Here is a 17211-nt window from a genome sequence, read left to right as displayed (position 1 = left end):
CCATGCAACCCAACAAATGCGCGTTTGCCACAGCAACCCTAACAAGTAGGGCAACGATTGGTATATAAATGAACACCATGGCGTCAGCCTCAAGGTTTTCACCAGTTCATAATCGTTATAGATACACAATGCTGGGTTCGAAAGACGTTAGCGCTGTGCGCGTGGCGGGCGATGTTGGAGAGCGAACGCGGCCAGAAGCCGATAGTGATATCGGCGACGATTGGTCAACTGTGCCATGGAAGAATCAGATCAAGCATGACCTACAATTATCAAGACATCGCAACGCGTAAGTGTCCTTCGACGAATGCTGGGTAAACCTATGTAACTAAACGGTCTCGACAGCTACACTGGTGCTTTAGTCTTCAACGTCTGTAGCTTCGTCCTGCCGGCGCTTTACTCTACACTGTCAAAGCTATGGGTTGCCGAATTCGACTCCTCCATGGTAGTCACCACCGACTCCTACACGTACATCGGCGTCGTTGCTGAAGTCCTCAACGAAGGTCTTCCTCGCGCTGCATACCTTATCATCGGCGATCGCACCTCCCGGTCATTTCGCGAACGCCTTCAGCTTACGCATACGCTCATCCTCTTCCAATCTACTCTTGGCTTAGTCATGAGCTTTGCTTTCTTGGGAGGCGCATCGACGTTCGCAAAAGGCTTCGTCCCAGTTGAAGTCCGGGACGCAAGCTTGACATATGTCCGACTCGCAGCGTTCTCGGCTTTGAGCTCGGCGATCGAGTACGCGGTGGGCACATCTACGAGGGCACTGGATCGACCAGACGTACCTCTTATCATCAGCTCGACCAAGTTTGCCATCAACATCATTTTAGATCTGATCATCATCTCTAAGTTTCATGTGGGCGGCATAACGCCTACAGTCAACATACAAGCAGGTATACAGCTCGCCTGTAACCTGACCTCTGCCTTTGTAGGCCTCGCATACTTCGTGTATGCGACCAGCCTCAAAAACACATCCGCAGCCCGCAGAGATCCATCTGATATATCATTGAAACCTTCATTTGCCGCTCTCAAAACACTGTTGAAGCCCGGCTTCGTCTTCTTCTGGGAGTCCGCTATCCGAAACGCGCTCTACCTCTGGCTCGTCCATGGAATCGTGTCTATGGGCAGCAACTACGCCACCGCCTGGGGCGTTTTCAGTACCATCCGATGGGGCCTCGTCATGGTACCCGTACAGGCCCTCGAGGCCACAACATCAACCTTCGTCGGCCATTCTTGGGGCCAGTTCCGCAACTCTTTGTCCGCGGCGAGCACGAAACACCAAGCCAGCTGGCACCAGATATGGGGCATCGCCCGTTGGGCTGCATACTCCGTCTCCATCGCGCTCGCGTTCGAGGTCCCACTTTGCCTGCTCATGTCCTTCCTCGGTGCTCGTCCATTCGCGCATTATCTCTCCGGCTCGGATGAGGTCGCCCGTATTGCGGCGCATATGTGGCGGACAATCGACTGGTGCTATCTGTGCTATGCGGTATCCACTCAGCTGGCAGCTGTACTGATGGCGACGCGGCCGGAATGGTATCTCTACCAGTCGCTGGTGTCAAATATTTTCTACGTACTTCCTTGGGCGATTGTGTGCCAAGTGACGACGCTGAACCCGGGAGACGCGTGGACGTATCACAGCGTGGTGTTTGGAGGAAGTCTGGTGTTTTCCTTGTTCGATGTGATGGCATTCGATGCAGTGTGGGCTAGAAGGTTACTTAGGAAGAAGGCTCTAACCAGGGTATAATTTGCTAGCAAAAAGAGAGGAGGCATGTCCGCGAGGCTACAGACAGACCTTGTGTCTCCAGGACTCCAGAACTCGGTGATATGCATTCTCAAGGCGAGTCAGTTTCCTAGGGATCTTAATGTTGCAGCGCGAGCTGGCCATTCACAGGTTCGTTAGCCGTAGTACTTCCAAGTGTCTGACTGTGTACTCGCAACCGAGCTGCGGCATAGGCGAGCTAGCAATTGGGGATGTATTCACGGCTGCTCAATCTGGGTACGTTTTCGCCAAGCCCTGATGAACCTGGGACGGATAGAATCGGCCGTATTCGCACAATCAAACTCGATCTCAGCGGTACTAGACCGGCCACTCAGCAATCGCCGACCGCTCCTACGAAGGGTTCCCACCAAATCGAGGTACTAGGGTTCAAGAGTAGCCAGGGTTACCGTTTCGGTAACGGATAGCTACGAGCAGTCACTTTCCAGGGAATACCCGAAGCGAGAGGCGTATCAGGCCATCATTTGGACAACAAAGTCCCTAGAAAGCTCTCGTCCAAGCCGATGTGTACATATGCCCACACTTGCGGACTAGCGGCGCATATGTGTTCGAGGACCTATAGACGGACTGTTCCAGTCAGAATCGATGAATCTTCGGTGCGCTGCGTGTTCGGTTCGGTCGGAGGTTGACTAGGAAGCTCACGATGTTTGGTAGACACTTCGAGTGGGAGCTTTCAATCCTATTTCGTATTTATAAATGCTCTGTTGTTCTTATTATATAATTTGATATTCTTCCGCAAAGGGGTGCGATCCTGGAGTTGTGCCTGCGGGGATGCAAACGGCATTATGTGCTTTTGGTGGGGTCCGTGGGAAGGGGTACGAACCAAGTGGGTGGTAAACAAGTCTTTGAGTCAGGCATGATCAAGTACAACAATAATGCGTGCTGTAGAAGATACTGCGATGTTCTAGATGTTGGCGCACAAGCGTTCTTGCCCTGCATCCGCCCACGCTAACCGTAGCTAGCCGGCTCCCGGAAGCAAGGGATTAGCCCTAAAATAGAATCCTGAGAATCGCGGCATCGGCCCGTTGAAATTTCTTATACAAACTTTGTGACTCTTGATCCTCTAGTCTCATCGTGAATCGCGCAGCTTCTGCCTTGCTCACGAAGCACCGCGCGTCGCTCTGGAGACGTTTCATAATGGGTCCCCAGCGGTTCAAGCGGGAGTCACTGTGGATTGGCTAGGACCGCGGGGACATGCAGGTCCGCTCTGTTGAGAAAGGGGACCCCAAGATCGCCGCGGGAGCTACAACGGCAATCGAATCCTCATTCGGCATTGGCTAGCTATGATAGGCTGGCGTTGACACATAGCAATGTTCTTTTCGTGCAGGACTTCCGGAGTGGTATGCGCTTGCGTCATTGCGCGACGCGCAGAAGCACAACGTGGATGGAAAAAAACTCGTGGTTCGGCACTGGGTAGTCAAATGCCTCGCTTGGCCATCGGCTCTTGCTTGGTCTGGATTGCCTCCACATGCTCTTTCCACGGGCCCCAACTTGGCTTTAAAAGCGCTTGCCCTCCACCATTCAGCCAGCTGCACACCCGACCTCCCGAGATCGTCCATCACTCCCATCATGTCCGCTGACGACAATCATCAAAATCGATGGTCTGCACAATCGCACGAGATGCAGGAACTCTCTCAGGACTCGCCAACAGTGAGCCCTCCGCAAAATGCCGAGCGGCGGCGGGTACGAATCAACAGCTCCGCCGCTGAAATACCCGGAGGCGCACCCAGCTACAGCCGCGTCAATGATCTTGAGGCGCAGAATTCAGGCAGCGTCGAAAGCCTTCAGCCCGTAGACGATACCACTGCCGAAGTCAATGATCTATGGCACGCCCACCATAATGGCGCCCATCTGGGTCATTCAGAGCACCAATCTGCCGGTGCGGCAACCCAGCCCGAGGACGAAGACGTTTACACCTACTCTGGAAACAACCAAGGCGGTGTCTTCTACCACCTCCTCCAGGCCTACAAGACGCCCACAACGGCCGCCAACTATTCTGCCGAGAGCACAGGTCAATCGCCTCCTCGCCTGCCCGAGTCAGTGAGCCGTCCCGGGTCTTCGGGCAACGCGACCCCAAGAAAGAAGTGGTACAGCCAAGAGAAGAGCAACCAGTCGCAGGAGACGCTCGCCACGTTGATCGGAGCGGCGGCCGAACTAGCAAATCCCAAAGCGGAGAGCAAAGTGCAATATCGCCCACAGCACAAACGGAACAATAGCAATCCTCTACTTTCCAAAATATGGAAAGCCAAAGAAGAGCAGGACGCAAAGATCAAGATCCACGTTGCGAGCATTCTCAAACGCCAGCAGTACATCATCAAGATGTGCCGCGCGCTGATGGTAGTTGGCGCACCCACTCATCGCCTCGAGGAATATCTAGCAACGACAGCAAAGGTGTTGGAGGTGAACAGCCAGTTTCTCTATATACCGGGTTGCATGATCATATCCTTCGATGACTCTCGTAAGCTCACTTGTGCGTTGTAGACTGATAGTAGCTGACCATCTCCCAGTCACCCATACCGCCGAAGTCAAGATCGTTCGAACTACACAAGGTGTCAACCTAGGCAAGCTCAAAGATTGTCACGAAATCTACAAAGAGGTTCTTCACGATGTGATTAGTCTGGACGATGCGCTTGTGGCACTGGATGAGCTCATCAACAGGCCCGATCAACACCCCGTCTGGCTCAACGTTATCATGTATGGACTCGCGAGCGTTGCAGTTTCAGGCTTCTTCAAAGCACGATGGATCGATATGGGCCCAATCTTCATCATGGGCACCGTCCTTGGATTCCTGCAACTGGTGGTGGCTCCAATGTCGAAGACATACAATACGGTCTTCGAGATTAGCGCTGCCATTTTAATGACTTGCATTTCTCGAGCTCTTGGGAGTATACGTGGTGGGAATCTGTTCTGTTTTTCTGCTCTGACACAAAGCTCGATTGCAATGATCCTTCCCGGCTGGGTACGTCATCCACGTTCTGCTTTTTCTCTATGGAAATCCTGCTGACCTTTTGTAGCTCGTGCTAAGCTCTGCACTCGAGCTGCAATCACGCGCTATTGTGCCAGGTTCGATTCGACTGGTTTACGCTATCATCTATTCGCTCTTCCTCGGCTATGGCATTACCGTTGGTACGGCGCTTTACGGCGCGATGGACCCCAACGCCACCAATGCAACAACCTGCCAGGCTCCACTGAATTCGTACTGGAACTTCCTCCTCGTACCTTTGTACATCCTCTTCGCCTGCCACACCGTACAAGCCAAGTACAAACAGATGCCGGTCATGATTGCCATCGCATTCTCGGGCTACATTGTCAACTTCTATGCCAACATGAAGTTTAGCTCTAGCGCTCCGATTGCTTATACCTTCGGAGCATTCGCCGTGGGAGTGTTGGCGAATCTGTATAGCCGCCTACGACACGGTGTGGCGGCTGCCGTACTTTTGCCTGCTGTCTACGTTCAAGTTCCAGGCTCTCTTGCCGCGAGTGGAGCTATCACGACTGCTTTGCAGACTGCTTCTTCCCTCATCAAGGGTGGAGACACCACTGGCGTAAGCTATTCGGAATCTGATGGTGGCCCCTGTACCATGCTAACAATAGCTAGGATAACTCCAACTCCCTCAACGCCATCAGTTTCAACGTTGCCGCGCAAATGATCCAGATCGCCATCGGTATCACGGTCGGACTGTTCATGTCCGCACTTCTCGTCTACCCGTTGGGCAAGAAACGCTCGGGTTTGTGGACATTGTGATCTACAGGTTCCGCTGCTTCACAAAAGTTCTTGACGCATTTCAGCGAGCATTGACGCAAACCAAATTACAAGGTATATGCTTTCCCCTCTAATTAGAGCTAATTTGTTCGTGGGTGAATACACCCGCAGAACGTGTACGAGTAGTTGCAGCAATTGCAGCACAGCAGACTAGCTGCCGAAGCCTCACGATGCCAGCTACAGGTGATTGGTGATGGCGAGTGAGGTATCGACGCGACACATCGACATCAAACCAGGGCAAGCTCCATCCGAAAGCAATATCTTGACAACCACCGCCTGCACCCGAAGCAATGTCTCGATTACCACTGGACAGCCCTCGGACAACCCACAGGCGAACAAGTCCCTTGCACACAGCCGATTATCCGACCGAGGCCCATTGCACGACCATCGGCAACTGGAACGATGGAACTCTTCTACCCATTTCTTGGTTACGTATCTCTGATGTTCGCGTGATGTCATTATGTGTGACGCTATACCCACGCAACACGGACCAGCGCGACAACCACCAAATGCAACTTTCCGACGCGGCATTCATGTTTGTGCTTGCATTGGATGTAGACCTGCCACAGGTGATGATCGCTTCCTCACGATGTAGATTTAGCCACGATGTAGATTTAGCCACGATGATGCTCGGTGGAATAGGGTTGTATATAGGCTTAAGGTTTTAATGGGCCCGGGTCACAACACCCTCAGTTCATACAAGGTTGCATCACAAAATCCTCTGCAAAGTCTTGAATATCAAACCTATTGGCATTCTGAACATGTACTTCCCGACAGCATCCGAATGTTGTGACACGTGAAGGTGAAAGACCAACGAGTGCTGGTGCTTTGTACGACCTACTACATGCAGTATTGCACAGCCACGGGACTCAGTTTGAAGCCGGATCAAAAGGCTATACGCCTATCAATGTCGACGACTCAGCAAGCTTCATCCAACGACTCAACGTATCTACCAGTGGACCGACTAGTACATGATATGCACCCTTGAGCTTCAGGATCGCGGTTGCCGGTCGACGAGTAACCGCGGCCAGTTGCCCTTTTGAGCAACATGTTGTGTAAGACGATGCTCGTAGACTTCGGTGTCGTGCTTGACGATTAAGTGTCGCCAGCTGCTAGCGGTAAGCCTCTATGATCGGGAATCAGGCGCGGCGAAGTGTGCGCTGTGGTGTTGGTGATGCATGCGATAGAGATCAGCCTCAGGGAAAAAACGGACGCAATAACGCGCCAGCTCGATCCTTTCACGACCCCATCTTCCCCGCCTTCACAATCTTCCCCTCCACCCTCCTCAGCAACGCCTCCTTTTCCTCGACCGCCCTCAGCCTCTCCCCCTCCAGCCCCTCCAGCTCCCTCTCCAACTCCTTCATCCGCGCCACCTGCTCCGCCTCGCTCTTATCCAGCCCCGGCAAGCTCGCAACAAGCACTTCCAATTGTTGCTCTTTGAGCACCATGTCGCGGCTCAGCTCGGCGATGTCCTTGAGGAATTCTTCGCGCGGGGGCGGGGGCGGGGGGGCTGGGGGCGCGGCGGACGGGTTCAGGGCGGCGGCGTTTTGGGCTTCGAATTCTTGCATGGAGGAGAGGGTGGGTTGGTTCGGGATGGGGGTGGGCGGGGCGCGGTTGCGGATGTACGCGAAGGAGGCTTGCATTTGGTTGAGGAGCTGGGGAGGTTAGTAGGTGTGTGTTTGGGTGGAAGGCGTTGACTGGGATGTCGAGGGACGTACCATGTCCAGCTCGTCTTGGATTTGGGTGAGGATGTCGCCCATTGTGGAGCTTGTGTGCCTGGAGATGGTGTTCTGTGGGTGAAATCGACAGCTGTGGGAATATTCTAGAGTCCCAACAAGCCGGAAATTCTGCGTCGAATCGTACTCTTGGAATTTGGTCGCGGTTTTGTGGGGGTGAGAGAGTCGGCGGCTGGAGTCAGGAACAAGGACCGTAGCTGCCGCTCGTAGGGCTGACTAGCGCGTCACCCTCGCTTGGCGCCTTCCAAAAAGTTACGCGACTGTCGCGCTCTCCACCTCACTCCTGAACGTGGCCGTATTTCGCTTCTTGTCGCTACTTTGCCTTGTAAACATGGTTCTACGCGTCCTAAAACTACCGACCGAACCGTAATGCGTCTTCTCTCCCGCCCAACATGGCTCACACGACGAATTCCCCTTTCGCGGCTCCTCCAAGCGACTCCGCACGGCGCCGTGCACCATACCTCCGCCACCAATGTAGCTCCCGTTGAGATTCCTAGACTTCTGGTGAAGCCAGGATCGCCCAATCACAACTCCCTATCCACGTACCTGGAATATGCAGCGCGCACGAAACTTCGCTCTGACCGTACCGTGTACATTGGGACCCACTACGAATACACAGCAGCGGAGGCGTTGCAGCGCTTGGGGTTCTCGCTCATCCGCACCGGAATGAAGAACGATGCTGGCATTGATCTGATCGGACACTGGATGCTGTCGTTTTTGCGCGAACCCATGCCCATCATCGTTCAGTGCAAGGCGAGGATGAAGACGTGCTCGCCCGAAGCGATTCGAGAGCTGGAAGGGGCCTTTCGGAGCGTGCCGCACGAGTGGCGAAACAAGGATGTATTGGGCTTGCTCATCTCTAATCAGAAAGCCACCGAAGGCTTGCGGAGACAAATGTACCTCTGCCCACGCCCGTTGGGCTTCCTGCAGATCGGCAAGAGCGGTACTATCACGCAATTTGTTTGGAATCGAGCAGCTACGGATCGTGGCTTAGAGGGCGTTGGAGTGACGCCAAGATATACTGTGCTTCCACCGGAGACGAACGAGACGGATCTGGAGATTGAGACCTACAAACCCGAGGACCGTCCTCGAGATGCCAACGGACGGTTCATAACTGATCCTTATGCCAAACTACGGAAGAAAGGTGCCTCTCGTACTGTCGTATCGGACATTCAACTTACGTGGATGGGGACGCCTATCTTTCCTGACAGTGCACAAGTCGCGAGGGAGACGGCGAGGCGCTTGGCTGATATCGCCCGATCGAAGTTGGAGAAGTCGTCCGAGGCAAAAAGAAAGCCAGGGCGACCGCTCGGCTCCAAGAACAAGCCCATATCCGTCCACGCACCTGTGGTCAAAAACAATGTCAATGTCAAGGCCACGACGGTGGCCGCAGTTACACCAAGAAGGGGTAGAGGTAGACCACCCAAGGTATTGAGGGATGTTTGGGGCGACGATGGAAATGGACAAATTCTGGCCAAACCGATCCCACCAAAGCGAAGGCCAGGACGCAAGCCGAAGAAGATTTCGAAGGAAAATGACAGAATTGGAGATGTCACAGTCGAATCTGTAGCACCAAGGAAAAGGGGACGGCCAAAAAAGATCATAGCGAAGCCTGATGGTTGAAAGCTAGGCAAAAGCACCTAACCTACACAATCACACCCGGGAGCTATCATGAACCCTCGACCTGGGAGAGAACACGACGTGCTTGCCGATTCCAGTGTGCCTAGCTGCCGCGTCCAGGCACTCCTTCCAATCCCCCAGGCTGAAAACCTTGGTATCCACGAGATGCTTGCCGCTCGGAAACAGGCCCCCCTCCAGCATCTTGGTGAAATAGACCATGTCTTCTCTTTCGTACATCAGCTTACCTCTGAGAGAAATCTCTTTCGATACCACCAACCAAGGTACCACGGGATTGTCATTCAACCCCATCAGGCTGATACGTCCTCCTTTCCGAATAGCACGGACGATGCTCCTCACATGGCTCGAGCTCGCCCCCTTCGGTGGCGTGAAGTCAATCGCCGCATCGATGGTACCGAATACCTTCAAGCTCTCCGCATCGGCCGTCTCATCGCCCGTCATCTTCACCGTCTCGATGCCAGCGCTCGGCGAGCTGCTCAACACATGTTTCTTCAGCCGCACAAGCTCAGCCTCGTTCCTGCCCATAGCTATCACCCTCGCACCCATCGCAACCGCAACCAGCACTGCCGCCCCACCATACCCTCCCGTCGCAGGACTTATCACCACCGCATCCCCAGGTTGCAATCCGATATCCCGCAACCCGCCATACGGCACCAGCATGTAGTCCATGTACATCAGATCATGCACCTCATACCCCAGCTCGCCGCACAGCCTCTTTTCGTCCAATGGTATGCAGTTTTCCAGCGGCACACGTGCATATTCGGCAAACGTCCCGTCGCGCCACACGTTCCTCGCCAACTTTTGGCTCCCTGGTGTCCCGCTGTCATGTATTGCAAGCAGGAAAGCGGTGGCGGGGTCGTCCCGCGCGCGGATCATGCAGTCGACGAAGACGAGTTGGCCCGGCTGCAGGGACGTTGCGTCGGGTCCTAGCGCGGCGATGCGGCCGATTCCTTTTTGACCGCGGTGTCAGCGAAAAGAATGCGAATGGAGGGCGAAGCAAGGTGGGATGGTGGGAAGCAGACTGGCGTACCTGACATACCCGTCACCAGTGGCGTAGGGAGCGAGTAGTGCGCGTGCGTCGCAGCGCCGGCATAGATCTCGCGCTGGTAGGAAACTACGCCTGCGGAGAGTATTTCGACGACTGCACTGCCGTGGATGGGGGAAGGTGTGACGTACGACTGTACGGCCAGGGGTTGCGATTTGTCGGCTAGGACGAGAGCGCGGTGCGTAGCGGGGAGGGAAGACATATTGATGATGATACTCGTTTCGTATTGTTCGACGAGCAGATCGATGGCGAGGAAGTGAAGATGAGCTGAGGCTTCTTGGGCTGTGATGCCAGGTTGGTTTGCACAGTATATATACGCATACTATCATTCTAGGCACACCGTTTCCCACACCTTCCTTGCCCATCAGGCAGTGAGAGCCTACGTCCACCTGCTTTTCCACCCCTTTTCCGCCCGCCAAGATCTCTCATGCCCGTTTTCTAAGCGGCGTTACCGGAGTTACAGCACACTACCTCCCTGTGTGCGTGGGCGGCGCTGGAGTTGTCGGACTTGCGTGCGGAGACGGACACGGATATGTATACAGGAAGGAGGTCTGAGTTGCTACGTGAGGGGGTTGAGAGGGAGGGCGGATACGGGTGCGGAAAAGGGACGGTGTTAGCGTGGAGACAGTGCAAGGGTGCGAGGGGAGGGAGCGGGGGATGAAGGGCGGATTGGGCTGAGGGCATGGGCGGGGCAAGAACGTGGTAACAGTAAACAGATTTATGAAGCAGGTTCGAGAACGGTGGTGTGATCAAACGGGTAGAGATGCGGGGCGCTGTTACTTATCAGTCCTAACCTGCTCCGTTATTCTGCCATGCGACCTTTCCGTGGATTCAGCTTCCTCGGTAGGGAATCTGAAAGTAATGGTTCTAATCCTTGATTGGTATACTTCTGTTGGAAGCTGTGAGATAGGACGCCAGCTTATTAAACTACGAACGTACTACAGGGGAAGTGGTTGATGTCGAAGTAGAATCTTCGAATTGATACGTTGAAACAAGTTTTGAGGAGATGGATTCATCTCAAAGAAATTCCACACATGAAGACATAGATGGTGGCTGGGAGCTCGAAGATGGAAAAAGTACTGTATGTAGTCAGATCGCGGATCTTCCTCTCATCGTGGTAGGCGAGATAGTTGGAGTTCTGCGTGCGAAAGGAATTGAAGAACTGAACTTCTCACAGTCTCAGCGCTCAACTTTCTATCCGCCCTTGCTGGGCTACAAGCATCGATTTCAAACGCAGTAGGAACAGTGGGTTCAACCTCCTCGACACTTTCACATTGTAGCGAGAATTATGCATACTTTTGTCAGTAAAATGGAACATTATCTATAATCAGTAAAAGAAAAGATAGCCATTGAACTATGTTTGCTGGCAAACCTAGCATATTCTACTGATGAACTACGTTGGTTGAAGCTAGCAAAGTGGAAGCGGTCTGAGAATTATAATCCTCAGCAAAGAGTTTCCTTCTGATACGATTTCCAAAGCTGGAAATTCAAACTTGAGACACATATCAGTGTCAACTAGCAAAGCTGCGAGACATTCTTGAGGCATGGTGGTGTTGCCGTAGAGAGAGTCTCTGGCAAGCAAAATTGAACGATAATATGAGGACTTGCGACTGCTTCGGAGGACTTCAAAAGGGGACGAGATGCTCCCACCGTTAGATAATCCTAATGTCTTGCACGGCGTCACGAGACGCACACACTAGCGAGACAAATCATGGATACTTCCAACTTTATGTAGCCTGCAACTCCCCACATGCCTGAGATCTACATCCTTATGGCGGAATGATTAACTTTGCTATCTTCGTGACATGCTCCAATCTTGCAAACCCAAAATTACAGAGCTTTCGAATCCTCTTGGACTAATTCTAATCAGTAATACTAAAGCCAAGGATACATACTATCAAAAGCGCAGGTCCACAGAATAGCTTAATCGGTCTTCCAACGACGTCTATACGATAGATTACCAACACTGAATCTCAAAATAGTACTGGCTAGCTTCCGCTAGCCCTGCAGCTACTGTGTCATGCGGAGTTTTATATTATTGCCACCCTGGTCGGTACCTTGAATCACAAGTGAGAGATGATCAGCCGAGGCATTAGTAGTAAATTGGTATTCTATCTTAGATAATATCTTTGTCAGACTCATTGACGTTCTCTATTACTCTTTACGTTCAGTGATGGTCAGCTGCTTAGTTGATCCATAACATCACCAAGCATAATTATTATTCGATTACAGTCTAAGGCAACGCCAAAGTAAGTCTACGAAGTTACGGTATGCAGCATGGGCGCCACGGGCGCTCTCCATCCTAATGCGTGGTCATGCTCCCCTTGTCTGCCACTGATGTCCACTACCTGCGCTTCGCTCTGCCCTACCATCGCCACCATAGAACTTTCCAGAGCTCGTCATATTCTTGCGTGTACGTCCACGTTTTACCTTGGTTGTAGTTGCCGCTCGCTGTTCCTATTGTCCTTCCTCTTCTACCACTCCTGAGGAAGCTTTCCTCTTGCGGCCACGCTTTGCCTTGCTCTTCGCCTCTTCAATCGCCGCCTTTTCAGCACGCTTGGCTCGCGCTGCCTCGAGTTCGTCATCACCCATAACCTTCGCGTTCCCGAGAACTCCTCTACTGGCAGAGCGTCGAACCTTGGCTTCGTTGTTGAATTTCATGAGGAAATTAATCTGATCGCGCTGGAGGATTCCCTGGGAGAACGCCAAATGGGCGCCTTTAGAGAGTTTGTCTAAGTGCCTTTCTAGACTACGCTTGCTTCTTCCATCAAGGGTGTGGGCGTCCCGATTAATTATAATGGTTTGCAGCGATACCAACCCCTGCGTAGTCACTAGCGTCACTGGCGTCACTAGCGTAAGAGGCGACCGTACGGTTTCACCGGCATTCGACGCACTCCCTGGCATTCCCTGACTCACCAAGATTGTCAACTCATCTGGGGGTTCCGGTATTCCTTGAAGGACTCTATCTGAATTGAATGGGAACAACCCACACGCTGAGAACCCGGCTCTGATGTTTCTCGGTGTGAAGGCTCTGCTTCTTGCGCGGCTATGCATCTTGCGCGGCTATATAAGCTGGTGAAGTGCTCCTTGCCAATAGCGTTCACGCCGCCTCTCTCTAGTCACTCGACTTCTTCGCGATACGCTGATTTGAGCGGGCCGAACACAGAGACGTCGCAAGGCTGCGTCTTATGGGAAGTATAGGAAGCGAGCCGGCACAGATTAATTTTGTTGTCTAGACAGAACTCGAGAGCCTCAAGGGTCTCATGGCTGCCGAAGCCGTCGCAGATTAGAACACGTGGTTCACCGTCAGCTCGTTCCTTAGTCTCCGGATCAAATATTCGCTTGAGCCACTGTAGGCTGATGTAGGAGTTAGTGTATCCAGATTTAGAGCACGCATATTGCCAACCTGGCGTGGAAAATATTGTCCAGTTATTCCTGTGGGTTTTGGCTGGCCAGATAATCATAGGGTTCAGATACCTACCGTCGCCACTAATGCACTTGATCGCTGTTATGGTGGTGCGCTTGACCCGCGCACCTCTATACTTTCGGCTATCATCCTTGCCTACGAGAACTTTAATAGAGCCTAGCATAGAAAGTATTACCCCGGTCTCGTCCATGTTGTAGACGTTCCCAGGTAGGATCTCTGGGTCCTTAAGTACCTCCCTGATCACCTCAAACCAGTGTGTGATTTTCAAGTATATGTTCTTATCGTGGCGATTCCAGTCTAGCGCTCTGACCATTCTTGCCTCTATCTGTGGATTCCTCTTCCTAAACGCTAGCGTCCAATTTCGATGCGGCGGCTTCGACGGTCTGGCTAATTCCGGTCTGTGGAGGGTGAGGCGGTAAGCTAGGAACGGGATAAACTTCACTCGAATAGGGAATCCAAGTCTAGACATTTGAAGAAGAAACTTCACCAGGACTTCCTCCTCCCACGGAGTGAGGTACTGTTGGCTTTGTGCCTTTGCCTTCCACGACAGCCGGCCCAGCGCCCGGTGGTTGAGGTGTCGAGGCAGCAATTTCGCCATGGTCTGCACGAGCACGGTAAGAGTTAGGTATACCAGGAGGAACATCCTGTGCTAGAATTAACGTTAGGCTTTCTTTGTCGCACATGCTCGATTGGTGCTGCTATGGTGGTGTGGGTAAGGGGTACAGCTGCTACAGTTGCGGGAGTGTCAGGCAACAAGGACACGGTTCCACAAAAGCTAGGCTGAGCACGAACTCTCGCTAGCTCTATGTTAGGAACTGGCTTTAACGGAAATGGAAATAGCTCGTAGTTAGCCAAGAGCGCGTCAGTGCTTTGGCCTATCAATAGCGCTGAGTGCAACTTTCGATACAGACGGTGCAGCCTTGCGAGCGATGCACTGCGCATGCACGGAGCCACGTCTTGCCCCGCCCGAGGCTCCATACGGGGCTCATACAGGCTTCATCATCGAACCAACCTTAGCGACAGCCAGCAGCCTCAGCTCCCGTCATCTAGTCACAGCGTCTTCTGGTGCACCTATTCGTCATTCTCTGTATGCTGACCATCCATTAGTAGCACGGCAACAGCTAGCAAACAGCGAGCGCCTACGCGATCAGGCTCAAACTTCAGCCTCACAAGTCCCGTTCTCATCACCTGTGTCTACCACACCTGCATTGCCCTATGCGGCTCTTGCAATACAGCGAAAGCGGAGAGCTCAGTATCCATAGCTTCGACGACGGCGCGATACCTCCCTACGCAATACTTTCACACACCTGGGGAGCAGATGGAGACGAGGTAACATTTGCAGACCTCGAGACAGGCGATGGCAAAATCAAACCGGGCTACGAGAAGATAGTGTTTTGCGGAAAACAGGCCCGGGACGATGGACTGCAGCACTTCTGGGTTGACACATGCTGTATCGATACAGCGGACAAGGCTGAGCACTCGTGGGCGATACGGTCTATGTTTCGTTGGTACTGTTCTGCAGCCAAATGCTACGTCTACTTGTCAGATGTGTCAACAAGGAAAAGGAAAGCCGGCAGTACATCTACATCTAGCTGGGAGCCGGCTTTCAGGTCGACTCGGTGGTTCAAGCGCGGTTGGACGCTCCAGGAGCTTATTGGCCCAATCACAGTCGAGTTCTTCTCGCAAGAAGGGAAAAAGCTTGGCGACAAGAAATCGCTGCAATCGTTGATTTACAAGGCTACAGGTATTCCGCTCGAAGTGCTCAACGGAGCTCCACTCTCTCGTTTTAGCGTCAACGAGCGATTGCGATGGGCAGAAGGCCGGATAACCAAACACGATGAGGATCGAGCATACTCGCTGCAAGGCATCCTCGATATTGAGCTAGCGCCGGTGTATGGCGAAGGGGTAGTCGGCGCTTTCGAGCGCCTCAGGGGTGAGATTAACAAGCTGGAGAAATGTATCCAAGACCTACGGCAGACAGATCCGCGCGACGACAAAAAACGCATTGAGGACACCAAAGGCGGACTTCTTGCAGACTCCTACCGCTGGGTCCTGGGAAATACCACATTCAGGCAGTGGCAAGAGGACCAACACAGCCATCTACTGTGGGTGAAAGGTGACCCTGGCAAAGGAAAGACGATGCTGCTCTGCGGGGTTATTAACGAGCTCCAAGGCCTTATGCCTCGGACTGCCCTTCTGTCGTACTTCTTCTGCCAAGCGACGGACTCGCGCATCAACAGCGCCACGACCGTGCTGCGTGGACTATTGTACATGCTCGTGAGCCAGGAACCGTCGCTTGCATCTCACATCCGTAATGCGTACGATCGCGCAGGCAAAGCCTTATTCGAAGATGCAAATGCCTGGGTCGCCTTGACGAAGATCTTTGCTGACGTGCTACGAGACCCACAGCTAAGAACTACGTATCTAATCATCGATGCGCTAGATGAGTGTGTTACTGATTTGCCAAAGCTGCTTGGCTTTATTGCAAAGCAATCTTGCGCCTCGTCCCGTGTCAAGTGGATTGTCTCTAGTCGCAACTGGCCAGCGATTGAAGAAGAGCTAGAGCGAGCAGAATATAAAACAAGGCTGAGCCTTGAGCTCAACGCCGAGTCGGTGGCGGCGGCGGTCAAGGTCTTCATTCAGCAGAAAGTACAGCGGCTGGCGCAGGAGAAGCGCTACAAGCCGGATATCAAAGACGCCGTACTCCAGCACTTGATGTCAAATGCGAACGATACCTTCCTCTGGGTAGCGTTGGTGTGCCAAAACCTCCAAGGGACGCCGAAATGGAACGTGCTTAAGAAGTTAGCCCATCTCCCACCTGGGCTAGACACTTTATATGAGCGGATGATGAACCAGATTAGCGCGTCCGACAGCGCCAACATCTGTCTGCGAGTCCTAGCAGTGACTGCGGTTTTGTATCGACCTGCTACAATCGTCGAATTAGTCACACTCGTTCAGCAGCTAGAGGACGTCGACGACTTAGCGTCTACGCAGGAGATTATCGGCCTCTGTGGATCGTTCCTTACTCTGCGAGAAGACACGGTCTACTTTGTACATCAATCTGCACAGGACTTTCTTATCGCAAAGGCATTTGATAAGATCTTCCCAGACAGTATTGAACAAGTTCATTGGAAAATCTGTTCGAAGTCGCTAGCAATTCTCTCCAGGACATTACACAGAGATTTGTACAGCCTAAAAGCTCCAGGATCTCCCATCAAGAATGCCGAACCGCCGGATCCAGATCCGTTAGCAGAGTCACGCTACCCATGCATCTACTGGATCGACCACTTATGCGACTCAAAGACCATGTCTTTGGCTAGTCGAATTAGTAGCCTGCAGGCTAGAGGTGTTGTTGCCGAGTTTCTCAAGAAGAAGTACATCTATTGGCTTGAAGGGCTTAGTCTATGCAAAAGCGTAGGAAAAGGTATAGTGTTGATGGAAAAGCTGTGGTCACTCGTGCAGGTATGGTATATAGAAAGTGTTTACTTGTATAGTGAAGGTTGAATGATCTATGCGCTGACATAACTAGGATACACAAGATCAAGATGGGCTTACCCAGCTTGTTCATGATGCACGGCGGTTTATCATGTACCACCAAAGAGCGATCGAGAGCTTCCCACTTCAGACATATGCATCTGCGCTGTTATTTAGTCCGACAGCAAGTCTGATTAGACAGCAATTTCAGCACGAAGAGCCGGAAGGCATCAAGATTAAGCCAGGAATGAGCGACAGCTGGAGCGCGTGCTTGCGGACGCTCGAGGGCCATAACGATTGGGTCAGGTCGGTGGCCTTCTCCCACGACTCGACGCGGCTGGCCTCGGCATC

The 17211-nt window shown here is 52.7% G+C and overlaps 7 protein-coding genes across 7 annotated transcripts; 4 read left to right on the top strand and 3 right to left on the bottom strand.

The window, feature by feature from the left end:
- Window positions 1-128: 128 nt before the first annotated feature.
- CC84DRAFT_1187114 (uncharacterized protein) lies at window positions 129-1744 on the top strand (the record flags this gene model as incomplete). The annotated part of the gene is made up of 2 exons (XM_018180903.1): window positions 129-286; window positions 343-1744. The coding sequence occupies 2 exons, from the start codon at window positions 129-131 to the stop codon at window positions 1742-1744; spliced, it is 1560 nt and encodes a 519-aa protein (XP_018036446.1).
- Window positions 1745-3397: 1653 nt separating this feature from the next.
- On the top strand, window positions 3398-5522 carry CC84DRAFT_1090414 (DUF1212-domain-containing protein; the record flags this gene model as incomplete). The annotated part of the gene is made up of 4 exons (XM_018174353.1): window positions 3398-4235; window positions 4285-4736; window positions 4792-5322; window positions 5376-5522. The coding sequence occupies 4 exons, from the start codon at window positions 3398-3400 to the stop codon at window positions 5520-5522; spliced, it is 1968 nt and encodes a 655-aa protein (XP_018036445.1).
- A 1256-nt stretch (window positions 5523-6778) lies between these two features.
- On the bottom strand, window positions 6779-7300 carry CC84DRAFT_1187112 (uncharacterized protein; the record flags this gene model as incomplete). The annotated part of the gene is made up of 2 exons (XM_018180902.1): window positions 6779-7195; window positions 7259-7300. The coding sequence occupies 2 exons, from the start codon at window positions 7298-7300 to the stop codon at window positions 6779-6781; spliced, it is 459 nt and encodes a 152-aa protein (XP_018036444.1).
- Window positions 7301-7735: 435 nt separating this feature from the next.
- CC84DRAFT_1057898 (uncharacterized protein) lies at window positions 7736-8530 on the top strand (the record flags this gene model as incomplete). Its single annotated transcript, XM_018173554.1, has 2 exons — window positions 7736-8261; window positions 8421-8530. Coding segments are annotated over 2 exons (636 nt in total), but the record flags the coding sequence as incomplete, so codon positions are not given.
- A 399-nt stretch (window positions 8531-8929) lies between these two features.
- Window positions 8930-10590, bottom strand: CC84DRAFT_1145921 (GroES-like protein; the record flags this gene model as incomplete). The annotated part of the gene is made up of 2 exons (XM_018176532.1): window positions 9945-10590; window positions 8930-9864 (listed from the first exon to the last, which is right to left on the bottom strand). The coding sequence occupies exons 1-2, from the start codon at window positions 10159-10161 to the stop codon at window positions 8930-8932; spliced, it is 1152 nt and encodes a 383-aa protein (XP_018036442.1). The 5' UTR covers window positions 10162-10590.
- Window positions 10591-10704: 114 nt separating this feature from the next.
- On the top strand, window positions 10705-11290 carry CC84DRAFT_1164437 (uncharacterized protein). The gene has a single exon (XM_018178487.1). It carries the CDS (start codon window positions 10966-10968, stop codon window positions 11197-11199), a length of 234 nt encoding a protein of 77 aa, XP_018036441.1. The 5' UTR covers window positions 10705-10965; the 3' UTR covers window positions 11200-11290.
- A 900-nt stretch (window positions 11291-12190) lies between these two features.
- On the bottom strand, window positions 12191-13423 carry CC84DRAFT_1145917 (uncharacterized protein). The gene has a single exon (XM_018176531.1). The coding sequence runs from the start codon at window positions 13011-13013 to the stop codon at window positions 12417-12419; it is 597 nt and encodes a 198-aa protein (XP_018036440.1). The 5' UTR covers window positions 13014-13423; the 3' UTR covers window positions 12191-12416.
- Window positions 13424-17211: the final 3788 nt, after the last annotated feature.

Source organism: Paraphaeosphaeria sporulosa (assembly GCF_001642045.1).
Source record: "Paraphaeosphaeria sporulosa strain AP3s5-JAC2a unplaced genomic scaffold CC84scaffold_5, whole genome shotgun sequence".
In the NCBI taxonomy this organism is placed as follows: Eukaryota; Fungi; Ascomycota; class Dothideomycetes; order Pleosporales; family Didymosphaeriaceae; genus Paraphaeosphaeria; species Paraphaeosphaeria sporulosa.
Note: the sequence above shows the minus strand (reverse complement) of the source record. Positions and strands in the feature narration are given on the sequence as shown.

What these genes read in the sequence shown, in the direction of transcription:
- CC84DRAFT_1145917 (XM_018176531.1), bottom strand. Translation starts at nt 13,013, where the DNA reads ATGCATAGCCGCGCAAGAAGCAGAGCCTTCACACCGAGAAACATCAGA.
- CC84DRAFT_1164437 (XM_018178487.1), top strand. Translation starts at nt 10,966, where the DNA reads ATGGATTCATCTCAAAGAAATTCCACACATGAAGACATAGATGGTGGC.